The sequence below is a fragment of the Aquila chrysaetos genome, chromosome 14, assembly GCF_900496995.4.
Source record: "Aquila chrysaetos chrysaetos chromosome 14, bAquChr1.4, whole genome shotgun sequence".
NCBI lineage: Eukaryota > Metazoa > Chordata > Aves > Accipitriformes > Accipitridae > Aquila > Aquila chrysaetos.
Genome location: NC_044017.1, coordinates 20,213,636 through 20,236,131, shown reverse-complemented (window position 1 = coordinate 20,236,131; position 22,496 = coordinate 20,213,636). Strand labels below are relative to the sequence as shown.

The 22,496-nt window shown below is 37.2% G+C and overlaps 1 protein-coding gene across 1 annotated transcript in view; it reads right to left on the bottom strand.

Moving 5' to 3' along the window:
- Nucleotides 1–22,496, bottom strand: part of KLHL1 (kelch like family member 1) — a 239,237-nt gene that overhangs the window by 43,374 nt on the left and 173,367 nt on the right. Inside the window, 1 exon segment of the mRNA XM_030036596.1 lies at nt 7,373–7,597. Coding sequence (XP_029892456.1) covers nt 7,373–7,597 — 225 coding nt within the window.

The window sequence follows — 22,496 nt, the reverse complement described above, 5'->3', positions numbered from 1 at the left end:
GAAGGGCTGTATTATTTTCAGTTGTCAGTATGCTCTAACAAACTAGTATCTGGAAAAGTTTCCTTTATCCAGTGTTCTAGCTTTTGGCACTGCAGCAAACATTCTGCAAAAAATATGATTATATCTTTCAATAATTCTTTTCTTTAGAAATAGTTGGTATGCTTACAGCACTTTTGGGAAAATTAATTAATCATAAATAATTAGTTTTATCATACCAATAATGTATAAGCTACTATAAGATCAGTCTGTTGGTTTCAATGCTATTTCCATTCTCCTCATGCCTTTCATCTCCGGCCTCCTGTGCAAAAGGACATTGCAGGTTCATATCTGCCCTGATGTCCAAAATGGAATCTCAGATTCTCATGCATCTGTCTACTCACCTCTGTAATTTTTTCTCTCCACATAGTGGTTTCTTTTGCATACACACAACACAACATATATAAAATTTGGAATTATTTTGCTGTAAAACTTTAAACAAACAACCAACCCCAAAACAAACCACAAAACTAACCCCTACTTGTTTTTGTTTGTCTCTTAATAGAAGATGTGAATTTGCCATTTTTGCCGCTCTCTGTAGCCCAGGAGTAGTGATACATAAAAAGAAGATGCCATCCTGCAAGCTAGTGGAGAAAGAAGAGAAAAGTTCCCCTTTATGCTTTACATTTTTATAGCTTATTTTACAGTTACCATTGAAGTAACTGTTAAGGCTGTATCAAGCTTTTATTTATATTCCTGGTTTACTCCAATGGTTTCTACCATGCCTTGAATGCTTTTTTTTTTGATAGATTGTAACTGCATAGACAAACATGGATTTATTGGGGCTTAAGCCCTATCTAAAATAACATCACTGCTTAACTGTCATGGCAAATGTTTTTAAAATAGATGAAAATTAAACTCTCACTCACTTGAATATTATCCCTCAATCTAGGTCTAAAGGGTGGTATCATTCATCATTAGTTTTTCAGTGTTGAACAAGCAATAATCTATGTTTCATAATGTTTTTTGAAAAAGGCAAAACTCAGACAGCCTGTACACTAACTGGTTTGGCTACATTGCTGTATATCTGATCTACTCTGCTCATGAATCCTCTAGCCTGTGTTTTCCTGGTGAAAGTCTTTAAAAAACATGTGTTAGTAACACCCATTCTTTAAAGGCTTTGTTGTTTATTTGGCATAAAATGAAGTAAGGTGATCACTCTCCATATTCTCCTCATAAACTGCATCTTTAATCTGCATAATTTTTATTGTAATGACCTGTTCATTATAAATTTGTGGTATCAACCTATGTGTTAACTTTGGTTTCTCCTTCACTTGTTTCAACGTGATCAGGTATTGTTTTGCTATTATGGATCTATCAAGGTCTCTAATATCTGAAACTTCTGACATCTGCACTGAAGGCATACTTTAAAAACCTCATGAAATTTTAGAAATTTATTCTTTAAAAATATGACTTTTTTCTTTATTTCATCAAGTGAAAGCAAAAGAATTAAAAATATTTGCTTCATGAAAATATTTTAATTGCAGAACTTTTATTATATAGAATAAATTTACTTTAATAATTGATTTATTTTCTCTTTTTTCCCCAATTTATTACTTTATGAAAGAATAATTCTATCAGGAAGTACTCAACTAATAAGCTGTTCCATTGATGCTACCTATGGTGTTACCTCTAGCTTTAAGATATTACATACTCCATTACTTTGTTAGTTTTATTTAAATAAAAGTTTTCCTACAAATTTACTATATTTTTTGTTTTAGTTTTGTATCTTAAACAGTTTTTCAAGAATATATATATTTTGGCATCTCTCAAATCATACATACACACATGCATAAATACCAAAATACACCACCTTTGGATTTCTTTTTAAAAGTTCTAGTGCAACTCATTTGTGGAATCTAAGTTATCTTTGCTTTACCAGAGTTACAACTGGCTTTTTTATTATTATTTTCCATAGAGAATTCTAGGTTAATCCACTTGTGAAGTTAACAAGTCCAAAATATAATCTACGTAGTCTACCGACACTGAAAAATATTTTTATTCATGCTTAATTATAATTTTTCAATTTTTCTTATACTTGGCTAGCATGGAAAACAACATTAAAAATGTTCCTATATAGGAGACAACCCAGATTTTTTTTTTTTTAAAGAACACTTCTTTTTTTCATAGACTAACACTGAAGCTTTTATTCTAGTCATATTTGACAAAAAACTCTTGTACCCATCTGAAGCTGAATTTTAATATGTTGATATTAAGAAAAATGTTATGCAGAGAGTCCAAATCCTCACTGCAGGACCAATGTAATGACTGAATCTACCAGTGAAGTCTTACTTAAACAGCACTTTGGTCCAGGACTAAAAGCAATGATTTCTCTGTAAGATTTTTGGCTATACACTGTTATGTCCAAATTAACACGTAAGGCTGAATAAAGAGCCACATAAAGCTAGGAATAGGCTGATTCTATATGTTCTTACACAACTGCAACTGCCAAATTCTACCTTTATTTAGAAAAAACTTCTCAGTCTTGTTTCTTAGAAGTGGATTACTTATTGGAAAGCAACACCTGGTAATTCTTTTGCAAAGTATTTTCTTTTCTTTTTTACTTTTCTTACCATTTTGTTTCTTCTACCTAAACAATTGCAACTACATAGGACTATACTGGACTGGCTAAGAATATTCTGTCTCATTTGGCTAAAAAGGAGTTATGAGTGTTTTTTTCTGTGTTTCAAAGAAAAATTAAAGCATTCAGTCAAGATTCTGCAGCTACACTTGATGCATTTGCTCCGTTCATCCACATTGCTACAGGCAAAAAGCTTTTGTATTATTTAAAAAACGGTCTTCTATGTAAAATAAAATTACTAAGAGAAATGAAGTATTCAATAAACATTCAAACCTCCCTATTATCAGTTTCAGGAATGTAATCATTTATGTATGCAGCTGCATTTGGAATTCAGCTATCAGTTAAACACTTGGACATTGCATACATTATAACTGCTGACAATGCAAGGAAAAGACCCCCCCAGCTTTTCTACAGGCTCACAGAATTAGATATAAATGAATGCTTCTAATGCAGGTAAACTGGTTTAATTTACTTTATGATGAAGTCAAGCGTAGTTTAGAACTTACAAGCTGAAAAATGCTACCAGTTCTATATTACAGACAAAAGCACTGACAGTGCTATGAATCACAATGTCCACAGAAAAAAGATGCAATAAGTTTAGACTAACCAGATATGTGTGTGTATATATATACACATATGCACAGGTACATCATGATATATATGACATATACGGACATATATACATGTATATACACACATGTATCACATATGTATATAAATGGCTATGCATATATATGTATTTATGTACCATTATAATTTATGGATCAAAAAGAGGGTAATCATGTCTTTGATTTTGGCCAAAATAAATAGAAAGTCCTATCTTAGTTTTGATTTGTTAGCTCAGATTTTACGTACTCCCTTTGTTATGTAACATACCAGCTTTTTGACTGACACTTCAGTTTCTCCACAATCTTTTCCTCCATTAACATTTCTCATTACTACTTAACAATTACAGAGCTATCCCTGTTTTTTTCTCAGCTAATCTTTTTTTTTTTCCTTCGCTCTGCCTTGTGTGTTGGATTCTGGAGCAGTAAGCACTGAAGTTGAAAATCAAGCTGGGTCTAAGAAGCAGGGTGGGTCATTCTCATTCAGTGAAATACAGAAATAGACCTTTGTGCAAACATGTAATGCCATTGGATGTTTTTGTTATCAACATCAAAAATATTCAGGGATATTTTATCCTACAACTGCCTAACTTCTGGTATTTTCTTTCCACTTCTGATTCTTGAGATTAGTCTTTTAGATATTCATTACTGCACATATGAGTTTCATGAGAATCACATTAGAGGCAGGTATTCACTCTGTCTAACTTGAAGCATACCCCTTAGGTCCTTAATAATACTTTTACATTACATATTTAGCTGGTCCAGAATGATGGGTTGAAGCCATAACCCATTCTGTAAACTGAGACTCGGAAACTCTTTAGGTCCTCTGGGACCATTCACTCTGGGTAGAGTGAATTCTATCTACCCTAGGCCTGTATGCTATATAAATAAATCTAAGGCTTTCCCATCAGCAATGAATGTTTTTATAGCATTTATAGCATTTGTACTCAGAAAATTCCAACTGGCAAAATTCTCTTTTCCAAGAGGAGAGGAGGAAGAATATGTAACCTGCCTGCACTCTCGGCTGCACAGGAGTTTGTTAGGTAATACCATGCCCTGTTATCCTTCTTCCCATGCTGATCATCTTGCAAATGCATGTTTGACTATGGATAGTGAGATCAGTATATTTGCAAAGCCAAAACCCAAAGCTCAACTCTAGGTTTAAGAAACGTGTAAATCTAGCTTAAAATAGGAGCTTAGACACTCTTTACATAGCTCATGGAAATGGTAAGACAGTTTAGGACACCTACCTGAAAAGGCTACCCTTCTCCCTTAATTATACTGGAAGGCTAATTTTCTCACTAAGGCACTTTAAATTGTTTATTCTGGAAAGACAAACTGAGTATCAATCTTTTGTTCCATATGTGGTTTTTTTTTTTAAACCATGGTGCTACTGGATTTGATATCTAAAGTTTAAATTAGTCTGTCACTGATTCCCTATTTCTTCTCTCTCCCCCTCCTCTATGTAGCCTATCAAGTCTTTTTGTGAAGCAATTCTGCACCCACTTTCCCCGTTCCTTTGCTGAATTTATAATCCACAATCTGTTTTACATTTTTCCCCTCTTGGTTCTTTCAGTCTATTTCTGCCCTCCCTATATGGGTTTTGACTTTGTCTTTCTGTTTCTCAGGTTTCACCTTCCACATATTTCATTTGTGCTTTTCATTGCCTTTCTGGCTTCTTATTACTCTTTCATATTCCATACTGGTTTATGGCCTACTTGACAGGGATATTAGAATCACTGTTAGCTGAAATAATAGTTTTGGATCCCACATTCTACCCTTTCTTTTTTGTACTTTAGCATCACTTATTCCAAACACTACCACTACCATAGCTTCCACTCATCTTCAATTGACAGTGCTGAAACTGCCTAACATATGACTTCCTACACTATGTACTTTCACTACAAGACCGGTCAGTTTTCGTTTTCTCATTTCTACATATATCAACTTCTACACCCATAGTTCTATTGAAGATTATATGAAGGCAGAATAAACTGTATTGCCTGGCTGTGACTTCAGTTACAGTGAGGTAGATTTGAATTTTTTTTTGCTGATGTCAACAAAAAGACATCAGTCTAAAGGATGGGTGCTTATTTCTGATCTTGTATACAAAATCCAATTCAAACAGCTCTAGTGTTATCACTACATGGATATAACATAACATATATTTTAGAAAACAAATGAAAAAAAGATTTCTTACTGCAGATTAATTCCTCATTACAAAGGGCATTTACTAAAATAATAACCTTATGAGATGCCTGGAAAAAAATATTCAAATGAAAAAAGCAATTCAATTCTATTAGCTAAGCTTCTCAGGAATAATACAACTCTTACACAATTCCAAATAAAGAAAAAGAGCACATATCTACTGCTTCCCAAACAACTGCATTTAATCATTTTCATCATCACCAACAAAATCCCAGTTTCTACTTTTCCTGATTTTACATGTTTACAAAAAGCCCCAATTTCTGCAATACAAAAATTAAAAAGTGATTCCACACAAACCCAGAAAACCCTCAATTGGTCAAATGCTTTGTGTGTTCCCTTTTTTCTCCTGTAGAAAACATACCAGTTTTTCTCCAGTCATAACCTCAACATTCCTGAACAGCTTTACTTAAACTATAAAGGTATTTTTTAAATCTATTGACCAAAACATCTGTAGAATTATCAATCCAAAATGATACATCTTTTTTGAACTGATCACAAATGGTTTTCGATCATGGCTCCATCTCTTGTCACTGGGAAAAGTTTTTTCTCTACCAAGCATTCCCTAATGTTTTATTAATAATTTCCTGTGTTATAGCTGAAGTTATTGCATTTTTACCACCCTTGGGAACAGCAGTGAATCTAATAACAGATTCTGTAAAATTCTGGAACACTGGTTAAAAAAGACATTACATGTATTTCTGCAGCATTGTAATTAAATTTAAACTTAGGAAACAATTTTAAATCACAGAGCTATTTAGTGTCATGATGTCATTTGACATAGAATCCCATCACTACTTTTTATTGTACAATATATTTAATAGCAAAAATGCATTATGCCAGCCACTGCACCAATGCATATTATGATACAAGTGTCAAATGGCGGGGGGGGAAAAGGCACCTTCATTTTGTGAGGTATTGACACAGCAGTACATTAAAGGACTTGCTGCTGATTGTAACTCAGGGGAATGGACATGAAAACCTAGCATATCTTTTCCATTCCTATTTTTCATGACATTGTAATGATTCTATCACACCAAGTGATTTTAGCAGAACAGATAATGAACAGTGCAGTTTTCTATACCTTATAAAAGTTATATTCTGGTGGGTATGTCATATAGATTCTAAATTCCTTTCTTTAAGCAAGAAAATCTCATCACTATACAGTTAGGAATAAAAAAGGAAATTTTTGAAACATCACAAAATTACTTATGTAATTGAATAAATTAGAGCTTTTATTCTACTTTATATGTATGATATACATAACAGAAAGACTACTTTTTTTTTTTCAAGGAAACAATATAACTGTCTTTTGGTTAATTTAAAAAATAATTTAAAAAACCCACCAAATGTATATTTCTTTGAGTAGAGAACAGGGATACAATGTGGCTTGATTAATGCTGACAGTGGTATGGATAATACCATTAAAAAACCAAATGAAAGCAAAAAACAACTTATCAGAAAACAGGCTATGGGAAAATACGCTCTCAGTCATGATAAAACTTGCTACAAATACTTTGTAAAGTACCTCAGTCCATCACTGACAGTGTTTAAAGACTTTATTTCCTATCACACTGGATAAATGAAAACACACAATGCTTTGATTAAAAATAAATAATACCTTGATTGTTTGATAAATAAAGATGTCCTTTTTCAAAATCAGTGCATACGAACCTGAATTTTCTCACTAACCTGTGTAAGTTTCAGGGTTTCTTTCCCTGTTCCTCTGCCTTTTATTTGTTGTTTTTTTCCCCCCAGTATTATTTTGGTAAATAATAGAAATGTTCTTTAACATTTTACATATTCTTAGTGATCTAACAAGAACAATGTAATCAGTTATTGTTACTGTTCAGAGTGCTACGATAGCTTAAAAGTACTGAGTTTTCCATTACAAATTACATATCCAAAAAATGTGGTATCTTTTTAAAACATTTCTTTTTCTTACCTAAGCCATGCCTATGTGTTGACATTGGTGGTAACACAGTCCAAGCCTTGGTCTTTGGATTGTAACATTCGACAGTGTTTAATGTCTTTAAACCATCCCGGCCTCCAATGACAAACAGCTTGTCATCGATGACAGCAACACCAAACTGAAGCCTCCTGCCATTCATCACTCCAGCCTGAATCCATATATTTGTTCTGAGATCATACTTTTCAATAGTTGTAGCACCTGATGAGACATAATAATAGGATAATGTATACAAAATGTATACAAAATTGGCATTGGCTGTGTTGTTTTGGTTTTTTTTTTCCTAAAAGTGTCAAAACTTTAGTATTGTTTTCTGATTACTTCCAACAACTTGACAAATATTTTTTGTTTCTTTACAGAAAGTAGTTCCTGGTGGGGAGGGGCGGGGGGGAGAGAGAGAGAGAGAGAGTGTTTTTTCCCTCCCCAAGGAAAGTGAAAAAAAACCCCTAAATGGCCCCTATAGAATCAAAGTATTGCAAGTCTGGATAACAGTATGCTCTAACTTTATGATCTTTTTTTACAGTTCAGTGGCATAACTAGCTAAGATAACTAATCTTGTTATGCTTAATTCCAATCTTCCATACAGCGTAAAAAAAGCCTGTGAAATTACATGATATTTTCACCAAAGATCAGAAGTTGTATTTTAATTTGGGTTCATATTTTCTTTCTTATTTTAGGTATTCATGTGTAGGTTTTTTTCAGACACATTTCTGCTGGAAGTACAGAATGTTGTACTTATAATCTCAAGCAAAATATTTAAAGAATGCTTCCATATACAGTTAAAACCATTTCCTTCTGAACTTAGTCATTTGAATTACTTTCACAGGTGAACTCAAAAGCTATAAAGAGCATTATCTATACAATAACTTACCAGTTAATCATGAAAAAGTCATTAAGAAGCCTCTGCTGTTAAAAGTAACTTGTATGTAATATACAGAGATACAAAATGAAGAGTTTATTAACAAAAACAGAAGGATGAAGGAAACATATTTAACTTAACTAGATTCCAGAATGTGAAAGAGTAATGCATTCCATTAAACGTAATATGGGTGTAGGAAAATTTAATTTAAAGCAAAAGCACAAATATTTAAATGACAGATGAGTTTAATCCTTATGAGAGAAACTTGATAATTCATCTGAAATGTAACCAATGTTTTATTTTTACATAACAGTGCTTCATTTCCAAAGTTTAAATATCCCTACAGAAAGAATCAACATAATTATTAGGCTTTACCAACTAACTATTTGGTTTATAATAAAAGGTTACAATTCCATGGGAAATAATTCTTTTAGGGTTCATTCATTCTTTGGAACAGAAGAGCAATGAACCAAGTGGAAACAAACATCATGAAAGCAACACTTTTGTTAATTGAACTAAAAAAGATATAATTTAAATTCAATTTGTATCTAAGTGTAGCAGAGCAGCAATAATGTACAATTCATCTGGATGTATTAAATCCCTTGCTAGTTTTATGAAGCCATAAGATACATGAAGCAATTTTTGCATTCGATTGAGAGACACTTATTTATCTTTTTGCCCCTAATTCAAAACTGAGAACCGTGTAAATGCATTAGTCTTTAGGTTCAAAAGAAAAAAAATACAGATTATTTGATACAGTTGTTTGGTGGTGCTGCAGGGCATATTATAATGATGCATAGTATAAAGTAATGTTATAATGTTTAAAATTTTTTATATGTGAATCTGTTCATGTTAAAAGCTAGAACTGTAGCATATGAGCTCTATAATGCTGTCTACGTCAATGGTAAAGAGTACAGTTCAAAGGCTTTGTCATTCTGATTTCAGAAAATCTTACTAACATAACAAACACAGTCTTTGAATTAGGCTCAGTTATTTATTTTCTAATATTGGTTAATACTGAATTTGTCACAATGTTTTATTACATTACATATAGAGCATCTAATCCAGCAGTTCCTGGAGTGCCTGAATTCTGTTTATCCAGTAAGGTGCCTTGCTAATCTATACTAACACTAACACTAACACTAACACTAATACTAATACTAATACTAATACTAATACTAATACTAATACTAATACTAATACAAAGTGGAATAGGTATCGGTTCTATAAAATGGTCTTTAGTATTGGGAACATGAATATAATACATTCCAGACTGCCATGCAGACAAGAACAGAAGACCTCTGAAGTTACTGTAGCCCTTGGGTGAAATCAGCTCATGGATGAAGAAGAGATGATAGAATCAGCTATAATATTACTGATACCTTGTCAACGGGTAGAAAAGCATACTTTGACTTTTTTTGACCAAATTCTATTTCATGCACCCCAGTCAGTTCAGTTCCCAGCACTGGAATGCCGATAGACTCTCCATGGATGCTAAGATAGCATGAAGAAGGATGTGGAAGTGACGTCTTTTTAACTGTATTTGATGACACTCTTCCTACAGGAAGAGCTCTAGGCCAAGAATTTCTTATCAGAAATCATTAGTCACTATAGGCATTTTTTAGTACATCATCACTGCATTCATGCCAGCTGCATCACTTCATACCAGTCTTGCATTCTCTAGACATTTTTCAAAAATCATTGAGCCAAGTTAAAAATCTAATTCTTTCACTTTAGTGACTCTCAGCATAGACAGTCAGCCTGCGACTTGCAAAGTGAGCAAAACTTACCAGAAAACCAATCCACCAGCTGTAGCTGTATACAACAAAGCCTAAACAGAAAATAGCTGTGTAGAAAACACCTACAGTCTCTCCCCTGCTCCCGCAGAAAACAGTTGCCCTAGTTCCAGCTGGGACAGAGGTAATTTTCTTTCTAGTACCTGGTATAGTGTTATGTTTTGGATTCAGTATGAGAAGAATGTTGATAATACACTGATGTTCTCTGTTGTTGCTAAATAGTGCTTAGACTAAGTCAAGGATTTTTCAGCTTCTGATGCCCAGCCAGCAAGAAGGCTGGAGGGGCACATGAAGTTGGGAGGGGACACAGCCAGGGCAGCTGACCCAAACTGGCCAAAGGGGTATTCCATACCATGTGACATCATGCCCAGTATATAAACTGGGGGGAGTCAGCCTGGGGGGGATAGCTGCTTGGGAACTAACTGGGCATCGGTTAGCAAGTGGTGAGCATCACTTGTTTTGAATATTCCAGTCCTTTTATTACTATTGTCATTTTATTATTGTTATTATTATCATTATTAGTTTCTTCCTTTCTGTTCTATTAAAGTGTTCTTATCTAAACCCACAAGTTTTACTTTTTTTCCCCCCATTCTCTCCCCCATCCCACTGGGTGAGGGGGGAAGTGAGTGAGTGGCTGCGTGGTGCTTAGTTGCTGGCTGGGGTTAAATCACAACAACAGTGAAGCAGCTGTGACCTCTGTTCATAGCCCCAACCACAAAATGAAGTAACATCTCCTATTCCGTTAACACATCAGGCCTGTCACGGAGCAGACTTAGTACACAGCTGGATATGGGCCTGCCTAAACATACAAACAAACAAATATATAAATAAATTTTTAAAAATGGTGCCATGTCCTCACCATGAAGACAGTCAAGCAAATTGAACAGTTCATCCATAGACATTGCACAGTCTTCATCCTTGAAGGTTTTCAAGACCCAAATGGATATGGTCTGATCTCATAGCTGACCCTGCTTTGAGAAGGAAGTTGAACTAGAGACCTCCTGCGGTCCCTTCCAACCTGAATTATCCTGTGACTCTGTGACTGCATGATCTGGGATGGAGACTGTGGCCATCAGTTTCTTCTCCTAGGCACAATTAACTTTTAGTAAGAGAAAACCTCATATATGACACAGTTTTATTTAAGATTATGAAATGAAATACTGTATGAATAAAGCACCATTGCAGTCCTCTTCATTTTCCACTATGTCATATATTTCTTTGAATTTCTTGTTATTTATTATTTACATAAACAACTATCCATCAAAAATATACATAGTCATGAACTAAAACCATAACAATTCCTTGCCAACTTTCATTCCCAGGAGAACTACATGAAGTCTTCTGTTTAACTTGAAGAGAGGAACATTTACCCCACACATCAGACATTAGTACCATTTTGAAAGTGCTTTCTCAAATTTAATAGGTAATAAGAACACAAACAAAACAGTTTTAACAAGCATTAAGCCATTCTTAATTCAAGTAATGGGATTACGTTTGGTTTAACAACACAGATCATTGTTTCTGATTAGGTACTTGTCATGGGAAAAAAAAATTGATTAAAGAAAAAAACTTGTCTTGCACTAGTGTTGTTCTGTTATAAACTGTTTTGATTACAATGGCTCTGCAGAAGTAATATTTAAATTGGAAAAATCTTTCAACAAGAAGGTGGTGGAACCACTGAAAGTTATCATCAACAGAGATTTTAGGATATCTTTAATTGGAGATTATTGAGAACAAATATATTTCATTCATACTGAACATAATCCTACAACATAGGGTATCTGAATACATGAAATTAGATTTCTCTTACAGCTCTACAGCCTGTGATTCCTTAAATGTACCCTACATGGAGGCAATGAGAATTATACTGAGGTTGTTTGCATTTTAAGCCTACTTCTTTTTATGTTTAGACTGTTCTTCATTCACATACAAACAAAGAAGTACTGGGGCAGCTTAGGTTAAAAACGAGAACAACCTTCTACCTTTCCTAGGAAGAAAACTGGGTGACTATTTCTGACAAATAGATTCTTTCCTTTAGTTCAACTGATTTGTTCTTGAAAGTAAAAGAATTTTCTGCACCTAGGAGGGGAGAAGAGGCAAAATCTTGATTAAGTCCAACAGGATTTTACTAGATAAATCAGTTTAGCTACTTGTGTGTCAGGTCCTCTAGGTATCTAAAATCAATAACATATTGGAATAATGATTTTTCAGCCATCAGATACTTTATAATTTGCATATACTTCAGAAATAAAGTATTATTACATTGCCAAATGTTGAGATCACAAAAATGCTAAGAACAAATTTACTTGCTCTGAAAAACAATAAAAGCAGAAGCTCTAAAGTATCCTGAGGCGCATCAAGCATTGTATAACCAGCTGGTCAAAAGAGGTGATTATCCTGCTGTATTCAGCGTTGGTGCGGCCTCACCCTGAGCACTGTGGGCAGTTCTGGGCCCCACAATTTAAGAAGGATGTGAAGGTCCTTGAATGCATCAAGCGGAGGGCAACAAAGCTGATGAAAGGGCTGGAAGGCATGTCCTATGAGGAGCAGCTAAAGACTTTGGGCTTGTCTAGTTTGGAGAAAAGGAGGCTGAGGGGCGACCTCATTGCTCTCTACAGCTTCCTGAGGAGGGGAAATGCAGAGGGAGGTGCTGAGCTCTTCTCCCTGGTACCCAGTGACAGCATATGTAGGAATGGTTCAGAGCTGCACCAGAGGAGGTTTAGACTGGACATTAGGAAGCATTTCTTTACCGAGAGGGTGGTCAAACACTGGCACAGGCTTCCTAGAGAGGTGGTCGATGCCCCAAGCCTGTCAGTGTCTAAGAGGCATTTGGACAATGCCGTTAATAACATGCTTTAACTTGGTCAGCCTGAATTGGTCAGGCAATTGGACTAGATGATCGTTGTAGGTCCCTTCCAACTGAAATATTCTATTCTATTCTATTCTGCTCTGTTCTGTTCTATTCTAAGACTTTACAGCTCTCGTCTGCTAAGTAAATGACAATGGGACAGTCAGGACAACAGGCATGAACTGTCTATGAAAATCTTACTTTAAAGAATTTCTGTTAAAGATTGGAGTCTTTATATTAATTTTATTCATATTAAATATTTAAAGATGCTAATACAAAGAAATAAATAATTCACAGCCTCTTTCAAAAAAACCACAGATTCAACACAATGCTTAAATCATCTCTTCTAGCTATAGCTCTTTCTTTGGGTATATTCTCTACTTTACTGTTGATTTCCTGAAACCTATTGATTATATCATCTTCTGCATTATTGTTGATGTGCATGCCACTAATTTCATTACCAGCAAGGGCATTATTCCTCTTGATGACAACAGGCTTGAGCTAGTTTTGCTGAACATTCTGGTCACTAAGTAAAGACTGTTTTGAAAATATGTCTGTTTCCCTGGTTTTTAAGCATCTTAATTAATTCAGATGGGCAGCAACGTCATTCTCACTTGCTCTCACATCTTTTTCTGAAGATTCTGTAATGAACTTAAACACTTATGGCAAGGCTACTGGAGCTAAGTAATTCATAATCAAGTTTTTTTGTAAATATTTAGCAATTCTGTTCTAACATATATTTAAGCAACTGATTATGTTTTATGACTTTAGGTGGTAGCTCTGTCATTGCAAGGAGCCTAAGTGGATCATAGAATCACAGAATCATTTAGGTTGGAAAAGACCTTTAAGATCATCAAGTCCAACCATAAATCTAACACTGCCAAATCCACCACTAAACCATGTCCCTAAGCACCACATCTACATGTCTTTTAAATACCTCCAGGGATGGTGACTAAACCACTTCCCTGGGAAGACTGTTCCAATGCTTGATAAACCTTTCCGCGAAGAAATTTTTCCCAATATCCAACCTAAACCTCCCCTGGTGCAACCTGAGGCCATTTCCTCTCAACATATTGTTTGTTACTTGGGAGAAGAGACTGACCCCCCACCTCACTACAACCCCCTTTCAGGTAGTTGTGGAGAGTGACAAGGTCTCCTCCCCTCAGCCTCCTTTTCTCCAGGCTAAACAACCCCAGTTCCCTCAGCCACTCCTCATCAGACTTGTGCTCCAGGCCCCTCACCAGCTTCGTTGCCCTTCTCTGGACACACTCCAGCACCTCAATGTCTTTCCTGTAGGGAGGGGCCCAAAACTGAACACAGCACTCGAGGTGCGGCCTCACCAGTGCCGAGTACAGGGGAACAATCACCTCCCTGCTCCTGCCATCCACACCATTTCTGATACAAGCCAGGGTGCTATTGGCCTTCTTGGCCACCTGGGCACACTGCTGGCTCATATTCAGCTGGCTGTCAACCAACCCCCCCAGGTCCTTTTCCACCGGGCAGCTTTCCAGCCACTCTTCCCCAAGCCTGTAGCGCTGCATGGGGTTGTTGTGACCCAAGTGCAGGACCCGGCACTTGGCCTTGTTGAACCTCATACAATTGGCCTGGGCCCATCGATCCAGCCTGTCCAGATCCCTCTGTAGAGCCTTTCTACCCTCAAGCAGATTAACATTCCCACCCAACTTGGTGTCGTCTGCAAACTTCCTGAGGGTGCACTCAATCCCCTCATCCAGATCATTGATGAAGATGTTAAACAGAACTGGCCCCAGTACTGAGCCCTGGGGAGCACCACTTGTGACCGGCTGCCAACTGGATTTAACTCCATTTACCACAACTCTTTGGGCCTGGCCATCCAGACAGTTTTCTACCCAGTGAAGAGTATGCTTGTCCAAGCCATGAGTAGCCAGCTTTTCCAGGAGAATGCTGTGGGAAACGGTGTCAAAGGCTTCACTATTGTCCAGGTAAACAATATCCACAGCCTTTCCCTAATCCACTAAGTGGGTCACCTTGTTATAGAAGGAGATCAGGTTAGTCAAGCAGGACCTGCCTTTCATAAACCCATGCTGGCTGGGCCTGATCACCTGGTTGTCCTGTATGTGGCCATGTAAGGGCACTCAAGATGATCTGCTCCATAACCTTCCCCAGAACCGAGGTCAGACTGACAGGCCTGTAGTTCCCCAGATCGTCCTTCTGTCTGTTCTTGTAGATGGGCATCACATTTGCTAACCTCCAGTCAATTGGGACCTCCCCATTTAGACAGGACTGCTGATAAATGATGGAAAGTGGCTTGGTGAGCACTTCCACCAGCTCCCTCAGCACTCTTGGGTGGATCCCATCCAGCCCCATCGACTTGTGTGTGTCTAAGTGGTGTAGCAGGTTGCTACCATTTCCCCTTGGATTATGGGGGCTTCATGCTGCTCCCCGTCTCTGTCTTCCAGCTCAGGGGGCTGGGTACCCCAAGAACAACTGGTCTTACCGTTAAAGACTGAGGCAAAGAAGGCATGAAGTACCTCAGCCTTTTCCTCATCCTTTGTCACTGTGTTTCCCCCCGCATCCAATAAAGGATGGAGATTCTCCTTAGCCCTCTTTTTGTTGCTAATGTATTTATTCAATCATTTTTCATTGTGTTTTATGGCAGTAGCCAGATTAAGTTCTAGCTGGGCTTTGGCCCTTCTGATTTTTCTCCCTGCATAACCTCACGACATCCTTGTAGTCCTCCTGAGTTGCCTGCCCCTACTTCCAAAGGTCATAAACTCTCCTTTTTTCCCCTGAGTTCCAGCCAAAGCTCTCTGTTCAGCCAGGGTGTTCTTCCCCGCTGGCTCATCTTTTGGCACATGGGGACAGCCTGCTCCTGTGCCTTTAAGGTTTCCTTCTTGAAGAATGTCCAGCCTTCCTGGACTCCTTTGCCCTTCAGTCTTGCCTCCTGAGAGATTCTGTCAACCAGGCTCCTAAAGAGGCCAAGGTCTGCCCTCCAGAGGTCCAAAGTGGCAGTTCTGCTGACCCCCCTCCTTACGTCTCCAAGAATCAAAAACTATCATTTCATGATGGCTGTGCCCAAGACAGCCTCCGACCATCACATCACCCACAAGTCCTCTATTCGCAAACAACAGGTCCAGTGGAGTGCCCTCCTTAGTTGGCTTACTCACCAGGAAGTTATCTTCCACACACTCCAGGAACCTCCTAGACTCTTTCCTCTCTGCTGTATTTTATTTCCAGCAGACACCTGGTAAGTTCAAATCCCCCACAAGAGCAAGGGCTAGCAATTGTGAGACTTCTCCCAGCTGCTTATAGAATATTTCGTCTGCCTCTTCATCCTGGTTGGGTGATGTGTAACAGACTCCTGCCATGATATCTGCCTTGTTGGCCTTCCCCCTGATTCTTACCCATAAACACTGAACCCTATTGTCACCATCATCAAGCTCTAGACAATCAAAACACTCCCTAACATACAGGGCTGCCCCACCGCCTCTCCTTCCTTGCCTATCCCTTCAGAAGAGTTTATAGCCATCCATTGCAGCACTCCAGTTGCGCAAGTCATCCCATCGTTCTTCCTTGATGGCAACTATATAATAGTTTTCCAGCTGCACAATGGCTTCCAACTCCTCCTGTTTGTTGCCCATGCTGTGTGCATTGGTGTACAGGCACTTCGGTTGGGCTATTGATCCCGCCACCTTTTCGGGGGCAGAAGTACTAATTCCCATGTGACCATTCTCAGGCTCTTCTGTCATTTCTAACACATCAATAACCCTCATGTCTTTGCTGCTGCATGGATCTCCATCCCCTTTCTCCAGTGAGATGGCAGACCAAAGGACCCGGCTAGCACACCATCCCTCAAACATTGACATGCTGCCCCAAGGTTTATCTCTAGTGAGCCTGGTTTTATCCCTTTCACCCTTCAAATTTAGTTTAAAGCTCTTTCAATGAGCCCTGCTAACTCCTGTGCAAAGATCCTTTTCCCCTTTGAGACAGGCATACCCTATCTGTCACCAGCAGGCCTGGTGTCATGGAAACGAACCCATGATCAAAAACCGCAAAATTCTGCTGGTGACACCACACTCTGAGCCAGGTATTGATCTGCTGGCTCTTCCTGTTTCCTCCCTCATCATTCCCTGCAACTGGAAGCATGGAGGAGAACACTGCTTGTGCTCGATCCCTTAACCTGTGTCCCAAGGCCCTGAAGTCCCTCTTGATTGCCCTCGGACTTATTGTTGCAACTTCATTGCTGACTACCTGAAAAATCAATAATGGATAATAATCTGAGGGCCATACCAGGGCAGGAAGTTTTATCTTCACATCTTTAACCCGGGCTCCAGAGAGGCAGCAGACTTCCCTAAGTGGGTCCAGCCTGCATATTGGGCCTGCTCCCAGACTGTTTCTTTGGTCATATCCATATTAATGTATCTCTCACCTCTGTTCATGGTCCAGTCCCCTACTTGGACAAGAATTGGATAAGCACCAGGATTCTTCCTTATCTGCAACCTTTTCCACAAGCCTTTCTTTCTAAAGGAAAGAAATCTAGGTTACAGACTGGAATAAAGCCATGAGATTTTCCAGCTAAGCCTCTAATACCAGCTCCATTGGACTCTGGCCACAGCATCCACCAGCCGCTGTGAAGACAGCCCTCTTGTGCCCAGCAAGCCCATGCTGTAGTCCTGTCATACTGTCAGGAAAAGATTTCAAAGAAATGAGAGCTGCTTTGCGAATTGCGGTGTGCACTCCACTGTAGTAGGACACCAGACATTTCTAAAGGTAGAGCCTGAGAGTTAAGAAAGTGATGGTGAGATGAAATGCAACATCAAAATAGAGGTATACCATTTCAATCCATCAGTTAGCGTCACTGGCTAGCATCATTACATTTTTTTACCAGGTAGAGATATGCAGGCAGGTGAGAACTTGGACTTGAATGTGAGCATGAGTTCAAGTTAATATTCTATATATATACATACATTTATATATAATGCATACATTTTATAGAGATACATGCATATATTTTTAAACATACATGTCAATTTTTCATCTGTAAATAAAACATGGAAAGTACAATAGAGTATTTGTCTATCTTTAATTCTCTATTTTAGAGATAAATAAATTAAATTACATAATAACAGGGAGTATAAGAGTTCCTAAAAGAGAATGTTGTAAGACCAATTCCTGATTGCAATTTTTTCTTCCAAAATTGGTAGTGGGTGTTGGTGTCTAGTCCCTGAGATACTGGAGTGACTACAGCTATCGAAACAAGATGAATAGACAGAAAAGGAGTGACTCATCAATCCAACTGACTGTCAAAATGCAGAAAAAAACTGCAACAAAAGCTCACTGCACAAAGCTCTAGGAAAGTATACTAGTCATAAATGTATCCTTATACATATAATAAAATGCCAAGTCATAGTGTTTGTCATCATGGATAAAAGTGTAACTAGTTTTCCTATAAGACTTTGGATAATAATAAAGTAATGGATGTTTATAAAAGACCAGTTTTTCACTTAAAAGAGTAGTGGGGCAGTAACCACAGATTGCACGTGTACTTATGTGAGTAAAAACAATGTAAGAACTTCAGAAAAATATGAAATATGGCAGGTATTGCATCATTTTACTGTGAGGGACATTCTTCCATATATATTCTCAATAAGGGACACCCACTGACTTTAGGTGGTCAGTGGTATTATAAGTATTACGGGATTATGCAGGTCAAAGTGATTATGATGGATGTCTATCTTTGCAGAAAATAATCAGTAAGTAATTAAGAATAAATTATGAGTCACATTAAACTTAACCTTTGTATGTACTTCAATTTTTTATTGATGTTCCATCTCTCTACTTGTCAGTAGAAAGTTGATGTAATTTTAGTCCCTCGTTCATCTTTAAATATGTTGCCTTTTTTTTTTTAGCAGAAATCATGTTCTCTTCTCAGTTGTCATATCACTACCATACTTGTTCTCTACAAACTGATAAAATATTTACATGACTGGAAAAAGAAGAAATAAGCAAGTCCCTTATTAAACTAGCATGATATCACAAAGCAGGAAACTGGAAACATTACTGAAACAGAGAGACCGTAAACAGTCTAACTTGTCTACAGGTCACAAACGGTCTATAATTGTCTAACCAACTTTATAATTTTTTTTTTTCTCTTTAGGCTTTTCACAGTAACATACATACATACACACATACATATATATATATATATATATGATCTCACAGGAGTCTTTTCATGGTACAGCTAAATAACTTAGGCACACATAACAGTGTTCTGTTGGAGGCCCCATGGTGTTAGATTAAGCCTCTGTTCCACAGGTTCAGGAAGTTATGATTTTCTCAGATGCCACAGAAAACTCTCAGAAGTATAGGAAAAAAAGTGAGCAGATAGGAGAAGAAACAGAAATAAATAAATTCAACACTACATGTAAGAGAAAATAGAGATCCTGAACTGTGTTGAAGCTGCAGGAAACCAAAATGATAATGAAGACCTTATTGTTGAATTTACTGTAATGTTGATGTGATTTTATTGTGTTAGTAACAATGTGGTGGTGCACTCAGAACTGTGAATAGTTGTAAGTTTATTACTTTTGATTTAAGTAAATAAAACCAAATAGATGCAGGATTTAAACAGGCTGTAGATTTCAGGGCCCGAAAAATCTACATTAATCATGTTTGCTGTGGTAGTATGTAAAGAACTACTCACAAATATGTCCTATTGTGCTAGGCACTGCAAAAATCAATGTAAAAATCAACTATATATATTACAGACTGAAAACCAGATATAGGCAGAAGAAGTAAGGCATACAAAAATAAATAATGTGATAGCAAATACTGGTTCATTCTACGGCCATATATTTATTCGCTAGGTTTAACTAGGTAGAGGTAAATTAATTGGGGAAAAAATGAAAAGGATAAAAGCAGACAGTAAAATGAAGGTGAGATGGTGGGAAGAAGATGATGGTGGAAAGAGACAAATATTTTTGCAAAACAGGAATAAAGACACACAAAGATAGGCAAAAGATGGATTTAAATAAGAATAGAGTGGCGATATTCCACTACAGCCACAGTGCTATAATATTCTCTGAACACAGTTTCTTCCTTTGTTCAATTTCCTGGCTGTTTTTGATAACTAGGATGGATTCAGTTCATCCAATCAGAAGTGGGGAGGGATATAGCTTCAAACATGAAAATGTAGGCATCTGCAGTTTGAGGCATTTGTATAAACTCCCAGGGTAGTCCTAGTCAGCAATGCCAATGGATTCTGTACAGCTATGCTGTCCAGCAAATGTCAGTCTTGACTAGATCAACTGTAGTATCTCCATCTGTATTGACTACAGTGGGCACTAAGTGTATAGTTTAGGTGTAGACATGTGCAAACACTAAAATTTAGGTGAACCATATTCCAGTTCTAGCATCAGTTGTTAGTACCTTCCTATATTAGAGTGAAAGGGGAAAGACCACACCGGTTTCAGTAATGCAGGCTATGGCAGTTCAAGACAAGGGAACGGATCCCAGGCAAGTCTTCTACTGCATTTCTTTTCTATGAGAATTTAGATAAAACAACACTGATATTTTAAAGTAACTTTAAATAATAGATACTTTGAAAACAAAAGTTTTAGGAGGCAAGAACTGTTTTCAGTCTTCACCTTTTGAGCATAACCTGGTTCACATGCATAATGTATTTCAGTAACTGTAGTCCAAATGCTTTTGTTTTTCTTGAATTCTGATTCATTTTAGTTAATGTGAAGAATCAGATTAAATGCTTACAAATTACAAATTATTAGATAACATTTTTATGCAGTACCGCCGCTGTATGTTCCCTAAAGTAACTAACTTAACATTTTCTTTCAGTACTCATATCTCATTATAATTTATTAGCACTTCTGGCAGATTTTCATTTTCTTGTTTGAAACAGATACAGTGACAATAAAATGTTTGACAAGCTCCTTAACTGTCTGCTATTGTACCCTGTTCCCTCTTCCTGTGCTAGTATAGTTGAGCACTTCCCTTGAAAAATTAATAAGATATTACGATGTATATTCAAAATACATAATTTTTAAGGAGGGATTCTTATTCAATTTGGAGAACTGAAATGTTCCAGACTATATTTTGTATGGATTGCACTATCGTCTCCAGATTTATTCACCAAGGTACCCAGGGGCCAAGGGACCGTTCATTCCCAGTACCTCACAGAGCATTTGGAAGGTGCTTTATAAAGAACTTGAAGATAAACTTTCTGTTCTGAAAAGCTGTTATTTTTGAGAGAATAACCTTGCCCTATGAGTGGTGACTAAAATAACTCCTAAATTGTAAAGCAAGTATACAATTTGCAAAGTGTGAGCCATAACATATTTTAAAGTATACTTGTTAATACCTCACAATTCTTTTACTTTCAACTTATTGATGGTTCTACTCCTGCTATAAAGTAAATATGGCCTTGAATTTAACATTGGTTTAAACATTACTTAAAATTATCCCCCAATAAAATTATCACAGCCTGTACAGAGAGATTTTTCTTAAATTACTGACCCACAGCTGTATGGTAATTTTTAAATTATGCAAATCCCTGTGGTTTGAATAATTACTGGCCCCAAAACTATATAACCGTACGTTGTACATGGCTATCTCACCTCTTTTCCCATCTGTTTCTTTACATGCTCTGCCCTACATATTTTGTTTTTTTACAGCAGCCTTTGCAACTGTGAAGTGGGGTGGGGGGGAAAGGAACTTTGCAGACAATTATTTCTCTTCTGAAGTTGTCTATCTACACTCTCTAAAATAACAGCACCACCTCACACTCCTCATACATTACTTACACATTTTTAGAACAGTTTGGAGGAGGAAATAGAAGTCAGAGGAAGAAACATACAAAGAAATGGAGCCAAAGATGTAATTGAGGGACAAAAGATGTGGGATAATACATGGGAGGCTGAGAGACACAGGTTTGAGAGGAAAGATTGTAGGTAGTCCATGAAGAAAACACATTTTAATGTAAAGTCTAAGATTGACATCATTTAAAGAGGTAATAAGGAATTTTGTGCTGACATAAAGACAGGATGTTGCAGGGAATACAATATGACACAAATAGCAGTGTTCTTAGCCTTATCCTAATACGTCTTTCTCCTGTCTGCTTCTGAGCTCGAAAGGTTTTAATCCCACCATGTCTATGAAGAGTTGAGCTTACAGGACCTATTCGAGAAATGTCACTTTTATATCTTGTATTTATTTCTTTCACAAAGGAATTTAAGATCTTCTGGAGCAGGGAGAAACATCATCAGTTTGAGGAGAATGTTTATGCTACGGTTCCCATATGAATGCTTTTTACAATCCATCTTTGCTGCAGAACACCTGTGTATTTTATTTTCAGTTTTAGGAGAGTGAGGAGGAGAAGGTGAGGGATAGGAACCATGAGCTAAGTCCAGAAGTTGCAGAATGCATATGACTTAAGACACCTCTGACTTCTGCATTTCCCTTTTGACTAGCTCTAGACAGCACCTTGACACATGCACTTATGTTCACAGTTCCCATTCACTAAGCTTACTCTCCTTGTGTCCTGTAAATCAAAGCAAGGCACTTCACATAGGAATCCATTCTAGGAAGTAGCCACTTACTGATAGA